Genomic DNA, 20456 nt, shown 5'->3' on the forward strand with positions numbered 1-20456 from the left:
TGGTGTCTCCAGCAAGTTGTGGGGGAGGTGTTGGGGTGGAGTCAGGCTGTCCGCTGCCTCTCCCGTGGGTGGGGTGTGTGTCCGCCCTCCCGGTGTGAGCTCGGGCCACAGGCCCTCTGTTAACAGGCCTTTGAGACTGCCCAGCTGTCCTTTGAAGGTGCCTGTGCCTGGCCTGAGCCAGCTCCCAGGGCCTGGGGCTGCGCCCTGCGGCTCCTTCAAAGACCAGATGGTTTCCTTCCCCAGGGCGTCCTGCTCAGTCCCCAGCCTGCTCTGCGTGCTCCTGCCCAGTCCTGGGGGCCTGCTGGCCTTTTCTCTGCGTCCCAGAGAAGGGGAGGTCTTAGTAGACTGGTGAGGGAGGGGGCTCTGGGGAAATGCTGGGGTCCGGATGTGGGGTAGGGGAGAGCTGCCTGGAGGCACAGAGAAGGACCCAGACTGCAAGTGGCCTTGGTGCCAATGTGCCCCTTTGACCCGGGCCAGGCGGGAGTGCTCCCCTCCTCCCCCATCCATGGGGGCCAGTGTCACGGGGGCCTAGTTCCTGGAGGGGGAGACCAGGTGGGGGGGCTTGGGCGAGGCAGCGGGCGCATGTGCGCCTCTCATTTCACAGCGTTTGGCTCTGAGTTCTCCCCAGGAAACTGTCTCTCATGCAGCTTCAGGGGAGCTTGTCTTTCCTCAGACTGTTCTCTCTCTCACTTGGGTGGCTGTTCTTCTTTGGTGCAGGCTCTTCTCACTATGTTAGGCACGAACCACTTTTTTCCCACACGGCTAACCAGATATCCCAGCACCGTTCATTAAAAATTGTATCCTAAATGTCCATATGTATGTGGTTCTCATTTTAGACTTACTTTTTCATTCCTTTGCTCTGTGTTTTCCTGCCCGGTTTTAATCATAGAGACTTTCTAGCATGTGTTAACGATCACATTGTCAAGATAGAGCTCACGTCCCCTACAGATCCCACCCCGACGTGTGTGCTCGAGGGGTTTTCAGGGTCCTCACAGGGTGACCGTCCATCACCGCCTGCAAAGCCCGGACCTCTGGTCACGCTGGACCAAGCCCCATACCCGCGAGCAGTCGCCTGTCCGTGTCCCGCTTCTGCAGACCTGCCTGTCGTGGGCGTTTTACAGAAATGGGGTCGTTGGTGTGTGGCCTCTGCATCGGGCTCCCTTCAGTCAGCGTGACGTTTCCAGATTCACCGTGTCGCAGCAGCGTCGGCCCCTCCTGCTCTGGGTTTCTGAGCCTGAAGGACGCAGTGCTTCTCATCTGCTTGTTTCCGTGGTGTCTTCCCGTGTGGGCGCCCTGGGCTGGCTGGTGTTTACTGGGAGGGGAGAACGACGTCTTTGTGAGCAGTGCCGTCCTGTCCGAGGACGGGGTGCTGTCCACGCGATCCGCTCCGCCTTGGTCGTCGGGGAGACCGCCGTCTCGTGTGCCCTGCGTTCCTGGACCTGTCCTCGCTCGGGTTGCTCTGGGGACTGGGGTTCTCCTCTAGCCGGCACTGGTGAGTTTAGGTGCTGCTGCTTTGCCCCGCCCGCTACTTCTGGGAGCTTTAACTTGTGTCGGCATTTCCGTCGCCGTGGTGCGTGGGTAGCGAGCCTTAGTCCCCACTTCCGTTTCCCACAGAGCAAACGCTCCTCTTAGGATTAGCGGGTGTTTACCGTTTTAAGAAATGTTTTTGATTGTCTTCATCAATGGGTTAATGGGTTCCTAAGGCTGCACGTGCCCCGCATCCCTGGAAAGGTGAGCAGGTCAGGACTGAGTTTGTCTCCTGCTGTGGCATTCAGTGCCTGGCAGCATATGCGTGGCCACTGCTGGTGTGTAACTTCCCCGTGTTTTGCACTGCGTTCACCAGGTTTCTCTATCAGCGTTAGCATTGTAGGTGCCTCATACAAGGGTCCGGAGGTTGCCCTGCTCCGTCAGCACCCTGGAATAATTTATGGAGCTCTGGAAATGCTCGGCTTTGGAAACGTGGCAGGATCCCCCGCAAAACCCTCTGGTCCTGGTGTTTTGTGGGGTGGTTTTCATGACAACTTTCTATTTCTTTAATCCATATTTGTCTCTTGAAGCTTTCTGTCTCCAGGGGGTCACCTCTGGTGAGCTCCGTTTTCTTCAGAGATTGCCCATCCCGTCCACGTTTTACAGCTTCTGTGTATAGAGGTTTGAAAGCAGGGCCTTAATGAGTCCCTAACGCGTTTGTCTCGGTGACCCGCCGCCTTTTCATTGCTGATGCTGTGTCTTCGTGGTTTCTTCCCTCTTTTCTTGGCTACTTAGCTCTTGGTCGTCTCTTTTGTTAGTACTTTATGGAAAACAGGATTTTAATTTGTAAATTAGTTCTATTGTTTTTCTGTTTCCCACCTCATTAATAGTATTAACTTTTGTTTATATTCTTCTTTCCTTGTGGTTGCTTTTGACTTTTTTGCTCTTTTCCAACCTTTTGAGTTATGAAGTCCATTTGATTCTTTTTTTTTTAATGCATGAAATATTGAGCATTTTGACTTTTCGTCTGGTAACTGCTTTAAACATGCTCTGTTGATTTTCATAGGTGATATTTTCACTTTTTTTAAAAGAATTTCTTCAGTTTAATTTTTTTTTTCTTTCTTCAAGAGTTGTCTAATAGATTGTTTTTGAGATGGGAGGAACTTCTTAGCTTCAGAAAATATTTTACGCATTTGTGTGTGTTATTTCACTGCCAAGGCCGGCGTGTTAGAGCTGGTTCCCATAGCCGTGGGGTCCCGGTGGCCCCCCACGAGCTTGCTGTGGCCCCTCATTCATTTACAATTTCTTTACTTCCTTTTAGTAGTGTTCGTTTTTAGTTATCAGTACACAGATCTTAGACCTTTCTTGAATATGTTCCTAGGATTAAAAAAATATTCTAGTAGAGTTATCCGTTTGTTTTGAGCTTAAAACTCCTGGAAAAAGTAATTCTAGTTTTGAGAACAGTCACCATATTAACAGGAAGCCTTCTATCCCACCAGGTTCCACACGTATAGCCGTTTTCCCGTGCTCACTTCCTCCCCTCCCTCTTTGTGTTCCTGTGCACGCCACGTGTTCCTCTGGACCGCCCGGCGAGCTGCAGACACGATGCTCCTGACCCCCAAACGCAGACTCTGTTATGTAACCCCGGGGCTGGTGTCAATAGCAGCGTTAACACTGGCTAGTACTCTGGCCTAAGAGTCTTCCTGGTGTTCCTGGGAGAGACCTTGTCAGTGAGCCCAGTGACACGTTTCTCCGCTGAATGAAATCCAGGATCCCGTTTGGTTTTGGGGGTGCCGTCTCCTTGGCCTCCTTGAACCTGGACGGTCAAGTCCTCTGTCTCTACTAGTCTGCGACGCTGACGTAGGAGAAGGTGCAGGTCGGCTGTGCTGTGGGCTGTTGCCCAGCCAGGCGTGTCTCCTGTCCTCGTGGTCCTTGTTTTTGGCAGGAGGGCCTGGAGAGGCTGCCGTCTCCTTCTTGCTGTCTGGCGGCAGGGGTGCACGAGGTCTGATCTGTGCCCCACCGCGCGGCCCAGGCCCTGGGGTTAAGCCGACGTCCGTGAAGTTTCTCCTCTGCAGAGTTGTCCTTCCTCCACTTTTACCTAGTTTCTTGGGGAAGGTTCTTTGAGACTGCGTGGATCTCCTGCCGTTTATGGGACTCGCACCCGCAGTTCTCAGGCCTGCTGGACATTCTGCCTGAATGAGTTACTATCATTCCTTGACCTGTCCTTTCCTGTGTTGCCCTGGTGGCTGGGCTTTTCTGTATGAGTCAGTCCTCGTAAGGATGTTGCTAATTTCATCCTTCCTTTCCCAGTTGTCCACGTCTGCTCTGACGAAGAGCTTTTTCTTTTTCCCTTGTGTGTGTTTACAACCACGTGGACTTGTGGACTTTCACTTTACTTCTTTATTGCAAGGCTATAACAGGGACTTGCCTGGGGGCCCAGTGGCCAAGACTGAGCTCCCTATGTAGGTGGTCTGGGTTCCACCCCGGTCAGGAAACTACCGCAGCAAAGATGGAAGACCCCCTGTGCTGCCACCAAGACCTGGCGCGGCCAGATAAATCAATACGTGATAGATGTTTTTTAGAGGCTACGATAAATAAAAGGTATAATCTTTTATCACCATCGTCTTTTTTCATGCTCAAATCGTTGCCGAGTTGGCCAGCGGAAGGAAGCCTGTCGGGCTGGCCTCTGGGCCCTTTGGCGATGGCCCTGCCTTGCTTTGATCACTTCCTTGCTCTTTCATGTAACAGAATGATCTAGGCTTATCTTACTCTCTCTGCCCTAGTCCTGGGATCAACCATTTCTCCAAGTAGTCTTAATTCCTATCTGTAAAGAATGGTGTGTTGTAACTGAGAAACCTGTGTTCCTGTTGCTCTGGAGCATCACACTGTCTTAGGGGACGAGGCCGGGAGGGTGATCGTAACGCTTACAGCTGTGTGAGCGAGTGGCCCACACATGTCTGTGCGTGGTGCAGACTGCGGCCACACGCAGCCTGCCAGCTCCAGTGGGCGGGCAGGTGCTCGCGGGGGGCCCGGTGGTGCGGGAGTTGTGGCCGTGGGCTGTGGGAGGACCGGCACAGAGCGCTGGGGCAGGCGTGGGGAGCGCTGCAGCCACGGAGGGAGGCGCCTTGCCCTTGACCCATCTGTCTGTGAGACCGCGGGTGAGTCGCTTCCCCTCCCTGAGTTCAGTTTTCTCATTTTAAAAATCAGGGTCTCAGGGACTTTCTTGGTGGTCCAGTGGCTAAGACTGCGCTCCCAGTATAGGGGCCTTGGATTCAGTCCCACGTGTCCCAGTGAAGGTTGAGGATCCCATGTGCTGCAACTGAGGCCCCGTGGCCCCGATGTCTTCTCCCCAGGACATGGCAGGCATGGGGCCAGGTGTGCTGGGCAGCCTGGTCTCCAGCGACGTCCTGCTCTTCATCGTAGGGTCTCCTAGCTGCTCTGGCTCCAGAATACTCCCATCTGAAGCCACTCTGGTGGGCCCGTGGGTAGCGGTCAGTGGAGGGAGGCGTGGGTCTAGCCCAGGGAGGGCTCTGCTGTGGGGTGGTTCACGGTGTCCTCTGGGCCCTCAGTGGGCAGCAGCCTGGGCCGCTGGGCCTGTCCCGCAGAGGTGTGGGCAGGACTGGGCATCGTGTTGCTGCTGCTCCGCCCCCCCCCCGAGGGCAGCGCCTCGGTCTCTGAGCAGCACAGCCCGGGGCCTCCTGCCTCCCTGGAGCCGCACCACCGGCCTGGGTCGAGCAGAGCACAGAAGGCAAGCAGGGCAGGGCTCCCCAGCAGCCTCCCCACCAGCGCGCCTGGGACCAGGTGAGTGGAGGGCGTCTGGGTAGGGGCCAGGCCGTGGCCGTTCTCCCTCTGACCGGCCCAGCCCGCAGAACCTCTTCCTCCCCAGGGCTGCCTTCTCCAGGGAGCCTTCCCACATGCCTCACATGGAGCGGGCCCTGTGAGGCCTGCGGCCGCTCTCAGCCCAGGTCAGGTGTTTAGTCCCGTTGCCCCGACCCCCTCTGCCTGTGTTGGTTCAGTGAATCGCAGAGACTTCACCGCACAGGAGAGTCGCATCCCTTAGCAGTTGGGCTGACTGGCCTGCCACCTCATCCCCTCAGCCTGGCCCCGTGTCTGTGTTTCCAGGCCTGGCGTGTGGCCGGAGGAAGGATGCCCGTGTCTGGGGGGCGCTGGGCCGTGATAGCGAGTGGGCTGCAGCCCGTGCCAACCCCTGGGTCCCGCGGTGCCTGGAAGCTGGCTCCACCAGGGCTGTGTGTGCTGGGGAGGGGAGGAAGGGGAGGCGGGGCATAACTGAGCCCTGTGGTTGCTCGGGGCTGGGTGAGGAGGGGAGACAGAGGAGGAAGGGGGGAGACCCCAAGGCCCTGGGGTGGGGATTGGAGGCTGTGGCTGAGCTCGGCCATGAGGGTGAGGTCTTGAGGGCCGTCAGCAGGGACACAGCCAGAGTCGGGTGGGAGCCCAGGTACTGGAGGAGGGGACTCCCCAAGTGGGTGCGTCAGGCCCCCGCCTCTGGCCTGCTGCCAAGGGCCCTCCTGGGGGTGCAGACCAGGGCAGTGGGAGGTTTGGGCTCGGTCAGGAGGAAGGCTGGATGCACCTCCCTCTGCGGACCTGGGGGCTCTGCTCCTTACCCGGCCGCCGGGGTTTCACTGGATTGGGTGGTCTCTGGCCTCCCTCCCATGTGTCTGGGGCCACCGGCCCTGACATGGCTGACATGGGGGCGGACAAGGCCTGAGGGAGTCTGGGAGCCCTCACTGTCGGCCCTCAGGGGCTTGTGAGTGTTCGGGTGGGAGTAGGCGTGCAGGGGGCCCTCAGTATGAGGACACGTGCCTTGAGGGTGGCCTCCTCCGCACGCCTTCTCTTGTGTGACTCACTACTCTCCCTGGGGCTCCCTTCCTGGTACCTCCTATTGGGGGGGACTGGGTCCTGGCTGAGGACGGATGCACCCGGCCAGGTGGGGCAGGCCGGGGATGCGGCCGTGTGCTCTGCCGAGGCTGGAGGCGTCCGGAGCGGGGAGGACGCCTACTGTGGTCAGGTCTATCACCACGCTGGGAGAACCTCCCCGAGGCCGTAGCAGGAGCAAGACACTGGGCATGGTGAAGCCCTCTCGGGAGGTCAGCTCTCCCCTGCAGAGGGGTTCCGGGGTCCCAGTGCCCTTCTCCTGCTCTGGGTCAGCTCAGGCCTCCGGGAGGCCGAGAGCAGGAGGGAGAGCCCATCCTTTCCTGCCTCTCTGCCCCCGGGGCGCCCCCTCTGGCCTCCAAGCCTCGGCCTGCCTCAGGGCTGCTGCTGTCTAGTGTCGCCACGGGGCCCCGGCTCACAGACGAACTCCTGGAGGCCTCTGACACGGCACCCTGACCCACCAAGGGCGGGTGTGCTGCCCCGGTTACAGAGGAGAAAGCGGGACCAGAGATGAGAGAGTGGCTCTTGCTGGGCCCCACCGGGACCCGCTCTCCATCCTTGGGGGTCCCTCCGGCGTAGTGCGGGGGCAGGGCCCATGCTGGGACGTCCCCTTGTAGACAGTACCACTCCTTGTCTGCTGCTGGGAGGGTCAGCCCTGGCCTTGGGGGGCCCCTAGCCTCTGCGAGCCCCAGGCCGGCAAGAGAGAGCTGCAGGCAGAGGTCACGGGCAGGGCCCGCCCTACTGTGGCCTCGGCACTGGCCTTGGAGCCAGGTCATTGGCCTCCAGCCTGGGCTGTGTCCGGGTGCCCCTTCCAGCCTGGCATCCTGTGGTATCCTGCTGGCCGGCCGATCCCTCCTCCAGGGCCTGGGGACTTTGTCCTGCGGGCAGGGCTGCGTTGCTGGGGCGTTCCCTGGCACCCCTGCTTCCCCTGGTGCCCAGGGGGCAGGATCTGGGCAGTCCAGGGACAGACAGCTCCCTTCAGGCTGTTGCGGGGGGCTGATGTCCAGGGTACAGCCTGGCGCCACCGTGAGCCGGGGGCTTGAGGCGGAGGAGGCTGGCCACCCGGGTGGGTGGTCACGGAAGCTGCTCCGGAGGAGGCCTCCTGGGGAGTGGGCATCGCTCCCTGGAGTCTGGCTGGCAGTTTTGAGGCGGCCTGGGGCTCCTCCAGGGCACCCCAGCCCAGCAGTGTCCGCCGGCCCTCCGGCCTGGCCCTGCTGCAGCTTCCGCCCGCCCGCTGGGCTGCCAGCAGCTCTGCTTCTCCCGCGGTGGCTGCCCGCTGCCTGCCCTCGCGGTGCGGACACCCTGGTGGAGAAGTCGGCCATGAGCTGGCTGTGCGGGGTGGGCGGGAACACTGCACGGGAGCCGAGGGTGCAGCCTGGCTCAGGGCAGGTGGGGGGCACGGGGGGAGCCCCGGGGGTCTGTGCGCCCAGGCCCCTGAGGCCCAAAGCCCTGCTGGGGGCCCGGGCAGCAGGCAGAGGACACGCTCTGGGCGTCCTCCGGCTGGGCTGGCTCTGTGGTCCCTGCGGCAGGTAGCCTCCATTTCCCAGTCTCCGAGCAAAAGCACAGGCCATGGGAGACCGCAGGCTAGATGGGGCAGGCTGGGGGTCTTCCCTCCACCTCAGACCAGGACTGCCCATGACCCCTCAGCTGCCTGGACGTCGGTGGCAGCCCCTTGGCCTGTTTCTGCCCCTGAGGCGACCTGTGCTGTTGGCTGGTCGCCGCAGTCCTGTCCAGCTGCCCGCCTGCGACCAGGCGCTGGGTGCACCCTCGGCCCGGTGGGTCCCTAGCCCGAGGCCGAGGGACCGCCTCACACCGGTGCCCCTCCTGTCTTCCCAGGGCTGGCCTGCCCCTTCCTCCAAGCTGTGGCTTGGAGGCTTGGCCCCTTCTCTGCCCCCGTTTGAGCTCTGCGGACCCCCAGGGTCTCTGAGAGCTCCTGCGGGAGCCCTTGCCGCCCACGCGGCCAGGTCCCTGGGGCCAGCCCTCCTGCCACTGGACGTGCGCCTGGCGCGTGGTGGGTGCGTGGCTGTCCTGGTCCCCGCCCGCCCCAAGTCTCTTGGCCGCGCAGGACGATGCTGGGGTCCCTGGGTCTTGTTAGCTCAAGGCAGACACCCGTGCAGCTGTGTTTCCAGGCCGAGCCTTCTGGAGGAGGATTTCTGTGGGATTTTGCAAATTAAGCGTAGTGTTTTAAAAGTTTCCACGCATGAAGTTTAGAGAGAGAAGGCGTGCTGCGTGGTTTACTCAGGGAGAAGTGCCCCCACCCCTGCCAGTCGCCTTCCTCCCATCCCGTGGCTGCTTTGGGTGCTTCGGGGAGGCTGTTGACCCTGAATAACACGCTCGTGTCCCTCTTCGCTGCTCGATCTTGTTTCCACGTTCAGACATTAGTTGTTGACTTGCAAGGTGAGGTCGCAGCGGTCAGGCTCCCGGGAGGGTGGGCGGCGCGGGAGTGGAACCGGAGCTCCAGCTCTGACCGCCCCCTTCTCCCCCCACCCGGTGTTTTGTTTCCTCTGCAGGAAGGTGCAGCCCTGCGTCCTGTGAGAAGATGTCTTATGGATCCATCGCAGGCAGCGGCGGCCTGGGGAGCCGGGGCCCTTTCGGGGGGCCCTCCCAACAAGGCTATCAGCCTCTAGGTAAGGGCAGCGTGGGCGTGGGGGGGGGCAGCCGGGGGCCCGTCTCCACTGTGTTACCTTGGTAACCATGGTAACCACAGAAGGAGTCTGTCCTTCTGACTGGCCCTGCCTTTGACCCCGGATCGGGGGTGACCCTGGCCCCAGACGGGCCGGGGTTGTTGGCGTTGGGTCAGCACCTGGGGAGAGCAGAGTGGGAGACGCCGCCCTGCCTGGGGGCGGGTCCAGGCGTCCACAGTGTCCCGTGGAGTCTGCAGGTGCTGGGGTACTTGGCGGACGGCCTTGTAGGTGCCTGTGTGGACCTGGTGCTGCGTGTGGGGCACAGCCGGGGAATGGAGGCCCATGGGTGACAGGTGGCGTCCTGGGCTCCACAGGGCAGATCTGCTTCTGGTTTCCGGGTGCCGGGCTGGGCCCCTTGCCATGGGCTGGCTCTGTGATCTGCTCACCCCCCAGCTCCCATCCCCCTGCAGAGGGGTTTTCTGCCAGACCTGTGTCTGGGAAACTGACTCCAGGTCCTTAGGGATCTGCAGCGAGTGTGAGTTTGTGAGCATGTGTGCTCACAGACTTGAAATGTGACGCAGACTCCACCCACCCCCTTCCCCACCCTTGGCGGTTTGTCCTCGAGGTTTTGCTGCCATGTCATGTCCTTGAGCAGACCCTGTGGGCGTGTGTGTGTCTCTTGACTTTGCACTGGTTGAATCAGCCTGCGACTTGCTGGTTTTGCCCCCGAGGCACAGCCTTCTGCCTGGTGGCCCTTCCCTCTGCCTGCTCTGGGCGCTCAGTCACGTGTGAGGTCGTGGCAGGCATAGCTGCTCCACGGGGGACGGGCCGTCGGAGCGCCTGTCTTGGGCCCTGGGTTTGGTGCTGAGGAGCTTGGATGCTGGCGCTATTGAGACAGCCCCCACAATGGTCAGCACGACCACCAGGCGGTGGGGTGGGCAGCTCAGCGCCTGGTGGCCCTGCTGGCCCGGCTCTGTCTGGTGGGCCCAGAAGGGCGGTGGCCTTGGCTGTCTGCCCGCCCGTGGGCCTGGAGCGGCGTCTTCTGGCTTCAGCTCGCGTTTCTCCGGCATCTGGTGGGATCAGTTTCTCCCGCGGTCACTGGGCATTTGGGTCTCAGGTTAACTGTGTTTTTCCCTCCAGTTTGTCTTGTTCTTATCAATGGGCAGGGTTTCCGTGTGTCTTCTGGAGGTGCTGTGCCCACCGTGCTGGCTTTTCCTTGTGGTGCTGCTGCTGAAAGCCAGTTTTTAACTACAGCACCTCTGTGTTTATCAATCTTTCTTGTCAAAATGTGCATTTTTCTGTTTAGTAAATTCTAGCACAAGGATAATGGTTTTGCCTTTACTTCCTCTGAAGCTTATACAATTTGTTTTTCATATTTAAGTCTTGCAATCACCTGGAATTGATTTTTCTGTATGAGGAGGGTGGAGTGTAATACACTACTTTTCTCTGTTGATATAACAAATTGTCCCCGGGCCCTTGACCGAAAATTCCCTCTCTACAGACCTGCGGTGCCAGCTGTGTGATAAGCGCGGTATCTATGCAGATTCCCCAGGTCAGTTTTCTATTTCTGTGCGGAGTCGCACCCTGATTTTCACAGTTATTCTAACTGTTGATACTTTCAGGGCAGACTGCTCCATCGCTGCTCCTTAGGTGCGCCCTGGGCCCTCTGGCCTCTGTTGCTGCATGGATTTCAGAGCCCCTGCCCGTCACTCGGGCTGAGACTGGCCCCCATCCCCTGTTACCATGAGACTCAGCCGTGCCATCCTCACCAGTCTTCTGCCCACGAGACCGTAGGCCTCTCTGTTGACGGGTCTTTAATGTCAACGAAGTTTGTAATTTTCTCCATAAATATTTTACATATCTTTCATTAAACTGGTTTTAACAAAAATGAAAACTTTCTTTTGCTGCTTTTGTAAATAGAACCATTATTAACGGGACAGGGGCTCCCAGCTGGTGCTAGTGGCGAAAAGAAACCTGCCTGCTGGTGCAGGAGACGTCAGAGACGTGGGTTCCATCCTTAGGTGGGGAAGAGCCACGAGAAGAGGAAATGGCAGCCCTCTCCAGCATTCTTGCTGCCTGGAGAGTCCCCATGGACAGAGGAACCTGTCCACAGGGTCACAGAGAGTCGGTCATGGCTGAGGCGACTTAGCATGCGCGCGCGTTAATGGAACACAGTACCGATTCCAAGTCTTTGTTGCTGGTGCACGCACGCACGCACGCACAACTGGTTGTTCTAGGAAGGACGGTGCAGGTTTTACATAATATTTACATCTTATTTTTAAGCTTCCTGAATGTGGGAGATTCCATACGGAAGAGTAGGCGCAGCGGCGTCATGCGCCCAGCCCTGGCCCGCTGGGCGTGGGGGTCATGCCCCGGGCCGGCCCAGCGTCGCCTGCCCGCTCGCGACCCCCTCCCCCCAGACATCAGGACGCCTCCTGTGTGACCCTCAGGGCGGGGCTCCTTTCCGTGCCCAGATGTCCAGATGCAGCGGGGCTTCCTCCCACCCGCGAGTTCCGGGAGCCCCGCAGAGACGCGGCGTGTCTGGGCTCCCGACGAGAGGCACACGGCACTGCTGATGGTGCCTTTCCGGTCTTGCCAGGCCTCTGGATGCTCCCCTTGTAGTTTTCCTTTTTTCTCTTTGTCCCTGGATTTGATCTCTTGAAGAAGCCAGCTTTTCCCTGTGGAACGTAGTTGAGTTCTGTCTATTGACAAAGTCACTGACGAAAGGTCCTGCCGTGTTGCTGAAGTCTTTTTATTAATTGTAATAATTTGTTGAGTCTTGAGCTTTCTGTATAGACAGTGTCACTTACGAATAATGACAGTGTTCACCTCTTCTGTGTCGACGCTTTTATCTTTCGTGTTTTTCCTTCTGTCCTGAGCCCACTGGAAGCTCTAGTTCAACTCTGAGTAGAAATGGTGATTGTGGCCTCTCTTCTATTATTGTTATTTTATTTTCTATTATTTTTTCCAGGCTGCGCTGTGCGGCTTGTGAGATCTTAGTCCTCTGAACAGAGATAGAACCCGTGCTCCCTGCACTGGGGGCACGGAGTCCTAACCACTGACCCGCCAGGGAAGTCCCGGAGAGTGTGTTCCCTTTTCTATTATTATTATATTTTTTAGGCTGTGTCGTGTGGCATGTGGGGGCTTAGTCATGCTGGCTGTGTTCTTTGTAAGGTTTTGGAAGAACAAGATTGCTCCTGTCCGGTGTCTGGGATTTCGCTGTAAAACCGCCTTCCCCGGGAGGGCCTGGAGCTCCTCTGTGGCCTGCCCGTTGCTCATGCCATCTGTGACAGCTGTCCAGGCTCTCCGCTTCTTCTTCGGTCAGCTCGCTGTGTTTCTGTGGGTGCGTGTCTGCTCTTGAATGTTCACGTTGCCTGGAGTAGCACGGCACGCAGTCGCATGTTATCCAGTGGGACCTGGGCAGCGTCACTCTGTGGTCAGGGGCGCGGCCACGAGGGCAGCAGCCCTGGTCCCGACCGCCTGCTCTGCCGCGATCCAGCTGGGCCCCGACCAGGGAGATGGACAGGGTTAGGCTCCCCTCTGGCGCGGGGGAGACGGAGTGAATTAACAGGCTGAGCTCTGCTCCTGTCGTTCCGCCAGGGTCCCCAGCCCCTGGATCACACCCTCTTTTATTCCTAATGTTGTTTAATTGTTGCTCCTAATTTTCTTGTTTTGTCATCAACGTCGACAGACTCGTGGCAGCGTTATAAACCCCTCCAAAGGGCTGACTTGATTTTCTGAACCTCTATTAAAAGCTAGTTTTAAAATCTGATGGATTTCTTTCTGCCCACATTTTTACTGTTTTCCTCCTTCTTTCTTTGAGTTGATGCTGTTTCATTTTCCTAAGATCATTCATATCCAGTTTTTATTCATTTCTGATAAAAGCATTTCTGTTATAAATGTCCAGATAATCATGGTTTTAGTTGAATCTCACAATTCAAAAATATATAGCATTTTAAAATTAATGTTTAGTTGTAAATATTTAATTTCCCCTGTGAATTCTTCTTTAACCCAGGATTTATTTAGAATTGTAGTTCATTTCCGAACATGTGTATTTCTTCCTAGTTCTCCTTTGAAACTGATTTCTATATTGATTGCATTTCTGTCAGAAGAGTATTTGCATTTGCTGACAGCTGTTGAGACTGGGGCTGCTTCTGGGGTGCTGGGTGTGATTCTGGGGGTGACCAGCAGGGCTGCCAGGGAGGCAGGCTGGGGCTCCAGGCCAGGACGGAGGGGCCCCACTGAGACCCCAGGTGTGGGAGCAGCTGTGATCACCACTGCCTGCTGCGTGCCAAGCCCTGAGTGTTACGGGTTACTCGGGGACCGTAAAGTTAATTATGCAGAGATTATGGTGGGCTCTTGCCATAAAGTCCCATCACAAATGCAGCAAAAAGCCAAGTGGGAAGTTACTATCATGTAAAGAACTCACATAAATGGGAGGAAAGCCTCCAGATCTGTATACAGACAGGCCAAGTCTGTGAAGAGAGGGTGTGGCTCACAGACCGTGAGAAGGTACCTGGAGAGAAGGATGTGAACTTGGCCCTTCTCCTGTGGCTCGGCGGCAGGGGGTTGGGGGTGGGCTCACTTGCAGGGGAGGGCACCCTGCTCCCTGCCTCCTCCGGACCCCCTCCTTCCCTCTGTCTCGGCCCAGCCACGCCTCTTTGTTAGGGAACCGTCAAGGGGTACTGGCAGAGATGTTTGCCGCAGGGGATGTGAGGCAGAAATGCCGTTGCTCCCCAGCTCAGGGAGACAGTGTGATGGGCCGTGGTCTGGGATGGGGCGTGAGGCCATCCTGTGGGTCCTTGGAGAGTGCCAGGCGCCCGCCCATGTCCAGTGGGATGACGGTCGGACATGACAGTGGAGGCGACCCCCTGCCTGGGCTTCTCATTGCCTGAGGCCTCACCCCTGAGTGCTGATGGTTTCCCTCACGATGCGCCTGCTGGTGGATGCTCTTTATTGTTTCCTGTGATAATTGCCTGCATTTGCATTTATATTGTGCCCCCAGAGTTCAGAGTTCACATGATTCTAGAGAGCAGACCAGACTGGCTCCTCCACGGCTGTCTGGGGACCTTGCAGGGCATCGGGGGGAGGTGGGCCGGGCCTGGACTTGTGCTGACCGGACGCCCGTGTGGCGAGGGCATCGAGCGCCTCTGCCCCCCTGCATCCCACGAAGCCGGTGGTGGCCCCGTGGCGGGGCCTGGGCCGCTGCACCCCCTCCTTACACAGTGCTCTCCGGGCAGCAGTCCCCAGGGCTGGGTTGTCTGCCTGCAGGGGAGCCTGGGCAGACGCCTGGGGGAGAGGCTCTGCCCGCAGGCTCTTCCGGAAGCCCTGGGGAAGAGGACATGTCAGGCCCTGCCCTCTCAAGAGCTGGGCCATCCTGGACCTACAGACGTGCTCCACGCGGGGGCCTTTTCTGCAAAGAGGCTGCTGCTGCAGGAGCTCAGTGCTGAAGCTCTGGACCTCGCTTGCCCCTTGACATGATTAGACATCTCCTCCAAGGCAGACTTCTGGACAGTGCACCCCCCCGCCAAGAGCCCTGGCTGTGGTGCGTGGTCTCAGCCTGGCACCACTGCCTCTTTTGATTCCGAAGAGCTGTGCACAGGAAGCAGCTTGGTTCCTGAGGTGTCCGTCTGTCTTAACAACACATGTCTTCGGGCTCAGGAATTCTGGCAAACCTGTCCAGGAAGTGTTTCTGAATAAATGAAAATTATCAGAGAGGAAACTGCGTCCTCCCTGGGGGCCCACCATCGCTCCTCGGCTTGGCAGCAGTGTCAAGGGAACCGATTTTATTTTTGTTTTCACTTGTGATATACTGTGAACGATGGTTTTATAAAATACAGTGGCATGGTCCCGTGCTGGTGGTGCGGAGATGCCACATTGCCATGAGCGTGCCCAAGGCCTTATTCTCCATTTTTGCATGTTGCTGTGCACTGGTCAAAGTCCTGGCCTGGTTGGGGGCCACACCTGAGGCTCTGCTGTAAGGAGTTTCATACTGGCTTGGTATCACCTTTCAGAAGAACCTGGGTGCAGAGAGAGAGTCAGAATATCTGAAGTTCTGGACATGGTGCTGGCTTTCAGCAAAAGAGGGTGTTTGAGGGGTGTGGCAGTCAGGGAGGGCTTCCTGGAAGAGGTGGGTCTGAGCAAGTGGAGCTGTTGGTGTGGATGCTTGGAGGGCCCGGCACACCTGCTGTCCTGTGTGAGAGCCTTGCTCCACCAGAGGTGCCCCAAGCCAGGCAGGGGGGCTTAACCGAGACTGTCCGTTGCTGTCTATAGAGTGCACAAAGTGTTGGACCAAGTATGGAATCCGCCATTTCCCCTGCCCATCGCCAGAGAGCAGCCTGCAGGACCCCTGTGTGGGTGAGGATGGGGACGGTGACCCGGGGCCAGCTGGCACCCCCAGAGGCCCGAGGGCCAGGAAGCGAGGTACTTCTGCTGGGATGCTGGGTCTCGGGGGTCCCAGGGAAGGCCACGCAGAAATGCCGTGCCCTAAGGTGGGAGGGTCAGTGGGTGGGGAATGGACTCCCAGGGGCTTCGGCTGGGGAAGCTGGGGAGCGGGAGCAGGGCTTCACCCGCACTAGCCCTTTCCTTCCCCAAGGACAGCTGATGGTGTGGCGGGTCTGGACCAGGGATGTTGCCAGGCTGTCAGGGCCCTGTGGGCTCCAGGGAGGAGGCCAGCGCTGTGGGACGGAGAGGCAAGGGCTGGCCCAACTCCTGTGGCCCCTGGGCCCAGAGCCTCCATCTGCCTTGCAGGGGCAGCTGGGGGGCTGGCAGGAGAGTGTAGGAGCCTCGGTGTGCCCTTCAGGGGGACCCTGTGTGGGAGGAGCAGCCATGGCCAGGACTCAGCCAGCTGGGCAGAAAGGCAGAGGTCAGCGGCACCCGAAGTCTTCTTGGTCAGGACGTCTGGCATGTCCGCGGTTATTGATGTCCCTGGGCAAGCCCTGGCCCTGGCCCCAGAGGGCCTGCTCCTCGTGATGGGACGGCTACCCCGCCTTCTCACCCCTTGCTCCTGACATTGGCTGCTGGAGGGAGTAGGGCCGGGGTGGGCCTTTCTGGAGACAGATGGGCACCATGGCCCAGAAGCAAGGTCCCTCTCAGCTCCGCACCCAGCCAGGCAGTGGCAGGCCCAGGACTCAGACCCACGCCTCTGGACACCCAGTAGGGAAGGGGCCGTGGGCAGAAACAAGTACTGTTCTGAACTGGAAGCCAAAGAGGAGGCTCCCTGGGAGCTGCCACCGCCCTGGCCGGGGCCTTAAACACCCACCTTTCGGTGCCTTTCCAGGGCCAGGGGTCACGCCCGATGGCAGTGGGACACCAGAGCCCATCTCGCTGCCTGCTGGCCCACAGAAGGAGCCGGCTACAAGGGCCCGTGGCCACATGGCCAGCACCACCCGGGCCAAGAAGAGGAAGCCCAACTTCTGCCCACAGGAGACGGAGGTGCTGGTAGCCAGGGTCAGCAAGCACCATCAGCTTCTGTTTGGCACCGGCCTGCCGCGGGCCGAGCCTGCCCGCAGGTACCGCGTGTGGAGCCGCATCTTGCAGGCAGTGAACGCGCTGGGCTACTGCCGCCGCGACCTTGTGGACCTCAAGCACAAGTGGCGGGACCTGCGGGCCGTAGTGAGGCGCAAGCTGGGCGAGCTGCCGGGGGCGCCTCAGGCCCTGCCCCTAACGCCCCTGGAGCAGGCCGTGGCCAAGACCTTCTCCTTCCAGGCCCCGCCCTCCGAGGGCCTCGGCCCCGAGCCGCGCAGAGGTGAGTTCTTCGCCCAGCTCAGCTGGCAGGAAGCTTGCGGCCACTGATGGCTGCTGCCCCCCACCTTCCCTGTGATCTCTGGATCCTTCTGTACTTTGTCCTTGGCTCCTTCACTCCTGCCGCCCGATGGGCCCCATTTAAGCCCCAGGCACCCAGGGGCTCGTCCCTCCCTCAGGGTCACAGGGGAGCTGGGCACAGACAGGACGCAGCTCTCTTTGCAGGGCACTGAGTTCCTGACTTCAGGTCATGACCTGGAGCAAGAAAGACATGTCCTCCGGGCAGTGTCCTGGCAGCGCTGACCCCGGTTCCTTCCTGGTTCTTTCCCTCTTGCTGGTTCAGCGTCCAGGAGAGGCCTCGCCCGGGCTGGGCTGGCCCCGAGACATCAGGGTGGGCAGGTGGGGACCTGAGGCCCTGGTTATCTCCATCCTCCTGGGCAGAGCCTGCCCTGGCCTTTCTGGGGCATTGCTCTCACTGGGCCCAGCGCTCGGGGGGCGGTGGCCAGGGTCAGGGCAGGCCTGCCGCCTGGTGCCCAGAAAGCACTGGGGCCTTGCTGTGTGAGGACTGGTGCCATCCTAACTGCCTGTGGCCCCCGCAGGATGGCCTTGTGAAGCCGCTGGGCCTGCAGCCATGGGGCCAGGAGGGGCAGGGCGCCCGGTCCCCACGCCGGTCCCGTCTCCTGCTGCCCTGGGCATGGGCTGGCTGGAGTGGGGGTGGCGGCGGGTGGGGGCCCCCTCCAGACCAGCCAGCTTGCTCTTGCCCCCAGCCCGTGTGAGGTCTGTGGGCTGCTGTCCTTCAGCGCCGGTTCCCTCCCTGTACTGACCAGAGGCATGGGTATTGGCAGCTCGTCCCGTCCACGCTCAGGAGGTTATACTTGGCAGTCTGTGCCCTGTCCATGCTGGGGGCGGGCTCCTCACCGGCTGAGGAAGAGCATGGGCATGTCTGTGTGTGGACATGCAGCCTTGCTTTCTTGAGGGTTTGGATAAATTCCCAAGTTGGATTGCTGGTCCCAGGTAAGAGTGAGTTCAGCTGTCAGAAGCTGCTGCTCCGTCGTCCACAGCGGTTGTATGAGCTCAGGCCCCTGTGTCCTTGCTGGTGGTCACCCTGATTCCCGCCTCCCTGGGCTGATGGGGGAGGGCCCTGACTGCAGTGTCAGTCTGCTCCAGGCAGGGGCTCGTCCTGCGCTGTCCGTCTGTCTGTCTGACCTTCTTCCCAGCAGTGTCTGCTGACCCCTGCGTCCCTCTCCTGGCCTGTCGTGTGCAGCCGCTCAGTCTTGATTCTGGAGGCAAGGGATCCACCAGACCCCTGTATTGTGCCCCTGTGGTCCTTGCTGCATTCATGCTTGAGCCTGGTGGGTTTGGGGCCGAGGTTCTGTAGGTATTCAGCCTGGCACTGTTGGAGGAACCCGGAATGACCCAGCACCCCGTTCTCGTGTTTCCCTCCATCCATGTCACTGCTTTTTCAGCCCTTGCAGTCTGATTACGGAAACCATAAGTCAGTCTTGAAGTGAGTGGGTCATCATTTCCTCCTCCTGTTTTCTGAAAGGGTTTCTGTAGAATTGGTATGATTCTCCCCTTAACTGTGTGGCCACCATCCAAGACAGCGTTCTTTCTCTGTGGGGAGAGTGTCACCACGGTCCCTTTAACAGCCTGTGCAGCTGGCTCTCCTGCAGCGAGCTTCACTGTTGGGTGTCTTTCCGGGGGCTTGCCCGTTGATCTGAGCTGACAGAGGAGCTGGCTCCGCTTGTTCCTGAAGGTCCGGTCATCCGAATGCCTGTAGGACCTGTAGTGAGAGCTCCTCTTTCCTTCCTGTTGTTGCTAATTTGTGTCTTTTCTATTTGTTCTCAGCTAATCTGGCTGCAAGTCTATTAGTTTTATTGATTGCTTCAAAGAGCCAGGTTTTGACATCATCAATTCTCTCTACTTATCCATGCCGATTTAATTGATTTCTGCTGACCTTTAATGCTTCCTTCCTACGTCGGGGTTAATCTGTTTCTGTCGTATCACTGGCTGGGGACCTCTTTCCTAATGGAAGCACTTATTGCTGTGAATTACGCTTGCTGCATCACTTTGTTTACGTGCATTTGAACGTTATTATCTTTTCATTCCGCTTACAATGTTTTCTAATTTCTTTGGTGAGTCTTTTCTTTTACTAATGGTTGTTTGGAAGTGTGTTGTTTTTCAAATAACTGTCTATTTCCAGGTCTCTTTCTGCTGTTGATTCCTAGTTTTGTTGTGCTCAGAGAACATGTTGTACATGATTCCAGCTGTTTTCAGCTCACTGGGATTCGCTTTGTAGACCGAGGTGTCGGCAGCCTCCGTGGGCTCCTTGTGCGTCTGATGAGAACGTGTGCTCAGCTTGGGGGGAACGTCCTAAAACATCACTCGGTCGTGTTCCTGGAGAGTGCTGACGGACAGCTGCTCCGTCTGCTCGTCCTGCTCCCCGGGAGCGCCCGGCAGCCTCTGTCCCACGATCTCTGCTCTGTGTGTTTTCAAGCTGTGACGTGAGGTGCACCCTGGGGGTCTTTTGTCGTCTTCATTGGTTGCCCCTGGTGTTGTCGTGACGATGTCCGCCTGGTCCCTGGCTGGACCCGTTGTCCTGAGTCCCCCTCTGTCTGCCATCAGTGTGGCCGCTCCAGCCGGCTCGTGACTGCTGTCACACGATGCGATGTCCCCTCCTCTGACGTATAACCCGCATCTTCCCGTATCTCACATGTAAGGGGTGACTTCCTGGAAGGCGAAGCCAAGTGGGCCTTAGGAAGCATCACTACGAACCAGGCTAGCACAGGTGATGGGATTCCAGTGGAGCTATTTCAAATCCTGAAAGATGATGCTGTGAAAGTGCTGCATTAAATATGCCAGCAAATTTGGAAAACTCAGCAATGGCCACAGGACTGGAAAAGGTCAGTTTTCATTCCAATCCCAAAGAAAGGCAATGCCAAAGAATGCTCAAACTACCGTGCAATTGCACTCATCTCACATGCTAGCAAAGTAGTGCTCAAAATTCTCCGAGCCAGGCTTCAGCAATATGTGAACTGTGAACTTCCAGATGTTCAAGCTGGTTTTAGAAAAGACAGAGGAATCAGAGATCAAATTGCCAACATGTGCTGGATCATCAAAAAAAGCTAGAGAGTTCCAGAAAAACATCTATTTCTGCTTTGTTGACTATGCCAAAGCCTTTGACTGTGTGGATCACAATAAACTATGGAAGATTCTGAGAGAGATAGGAATGCCAGACCACGTGACCTGCCTCTTGAGAAATCTGTATGCAGGTCAGGAAGTAACACTTAGAACTGGACATGGACCAACAGACTGGTTCCAAATAGGAAAAGGAGTACGTCAAGGCTGTATATTGTCACCCTGCTTATTTAACTTATATGCAGAGTACATCATGAGACACTCTGGGCTGGAAGAAGCACAAGCTGGAATCAAGATTGCTGGGAGAAATGTCAATAAACTCAGATATGCAGATGACACCACCCTTATGGCAGAAAGTGAAGAGGAGCTAAAGAGCCTCTCGATGAAAGTGAAAGAGGAGAGTGAAAAAGTTGGCTTGAGGCTCAACATTCAGAAAACGAAGATCATGGCATCCAGTCCCATCACTTCGTGGCAAATAGATGGGGAAACAGTGGAAACAATGAGATACTTTATTTTGGGGGGCTCCAAAATCACTGCAGATGGTGACTGCCACCATGAAATTAAAAGACTCTTGCTCCTTGAAAGAAAAGTTAT

The 20456-nt window shown here is 57.9% G+C and overlaps 1 protein-coding gene across 10 annotated transcripts in view; it reads left to right on the plus strand.

Moving 5' to 3' along the window:
• Positions 1-20456, plus strand: part of TSNARE1 (t-SNARE domain containing 1) — a 113751-nt gene that overhangs the window by 23876 nt on the left and 69419 nt on the right. For 6 of the 10 annotated variants that reach the window (XM_018058649.1, XM_018058653.1, XM_018058647.1 and 3 more), the window contains exons 1-4: positions 4577-5268; positions 8868-8984; positions 15255-15404; positions 16261-16728. In XM_018058649.1, the coding sequence (XP_017914138.1) occupies positions 4806-5268; positions 8868-8984; positions 15255-15404; positions 16261-16728 (1198 nt within the window). In that variant the 5' untranslated portion in view covers positions 4577-4805. Of the gene's footprint in view, positions 1-4576; positions 5269-8867; positions 8985-15254; positions 15405-16260; positions 16729-20456 lie in introns of those variants that run through there. The other 4 variants (XM_018058655.1, XM_018058650.1, XM_018058652.1 and 1 more) reach the window with 2 other exon arrangements.

Source organism: Capra hircus, chromosome 14, assembly GCF_001704415.2.
Source record: "Capra hircus breed San Clemente chromosome 14, ASM170441v1, whole genome shotgun sequence".
NCBI classification, from domain to species: Eukaryota; Metazoa; Chordata; class Mammalia; order Artiodactyla; family Bovidae; genus Capra; species Capra hircus.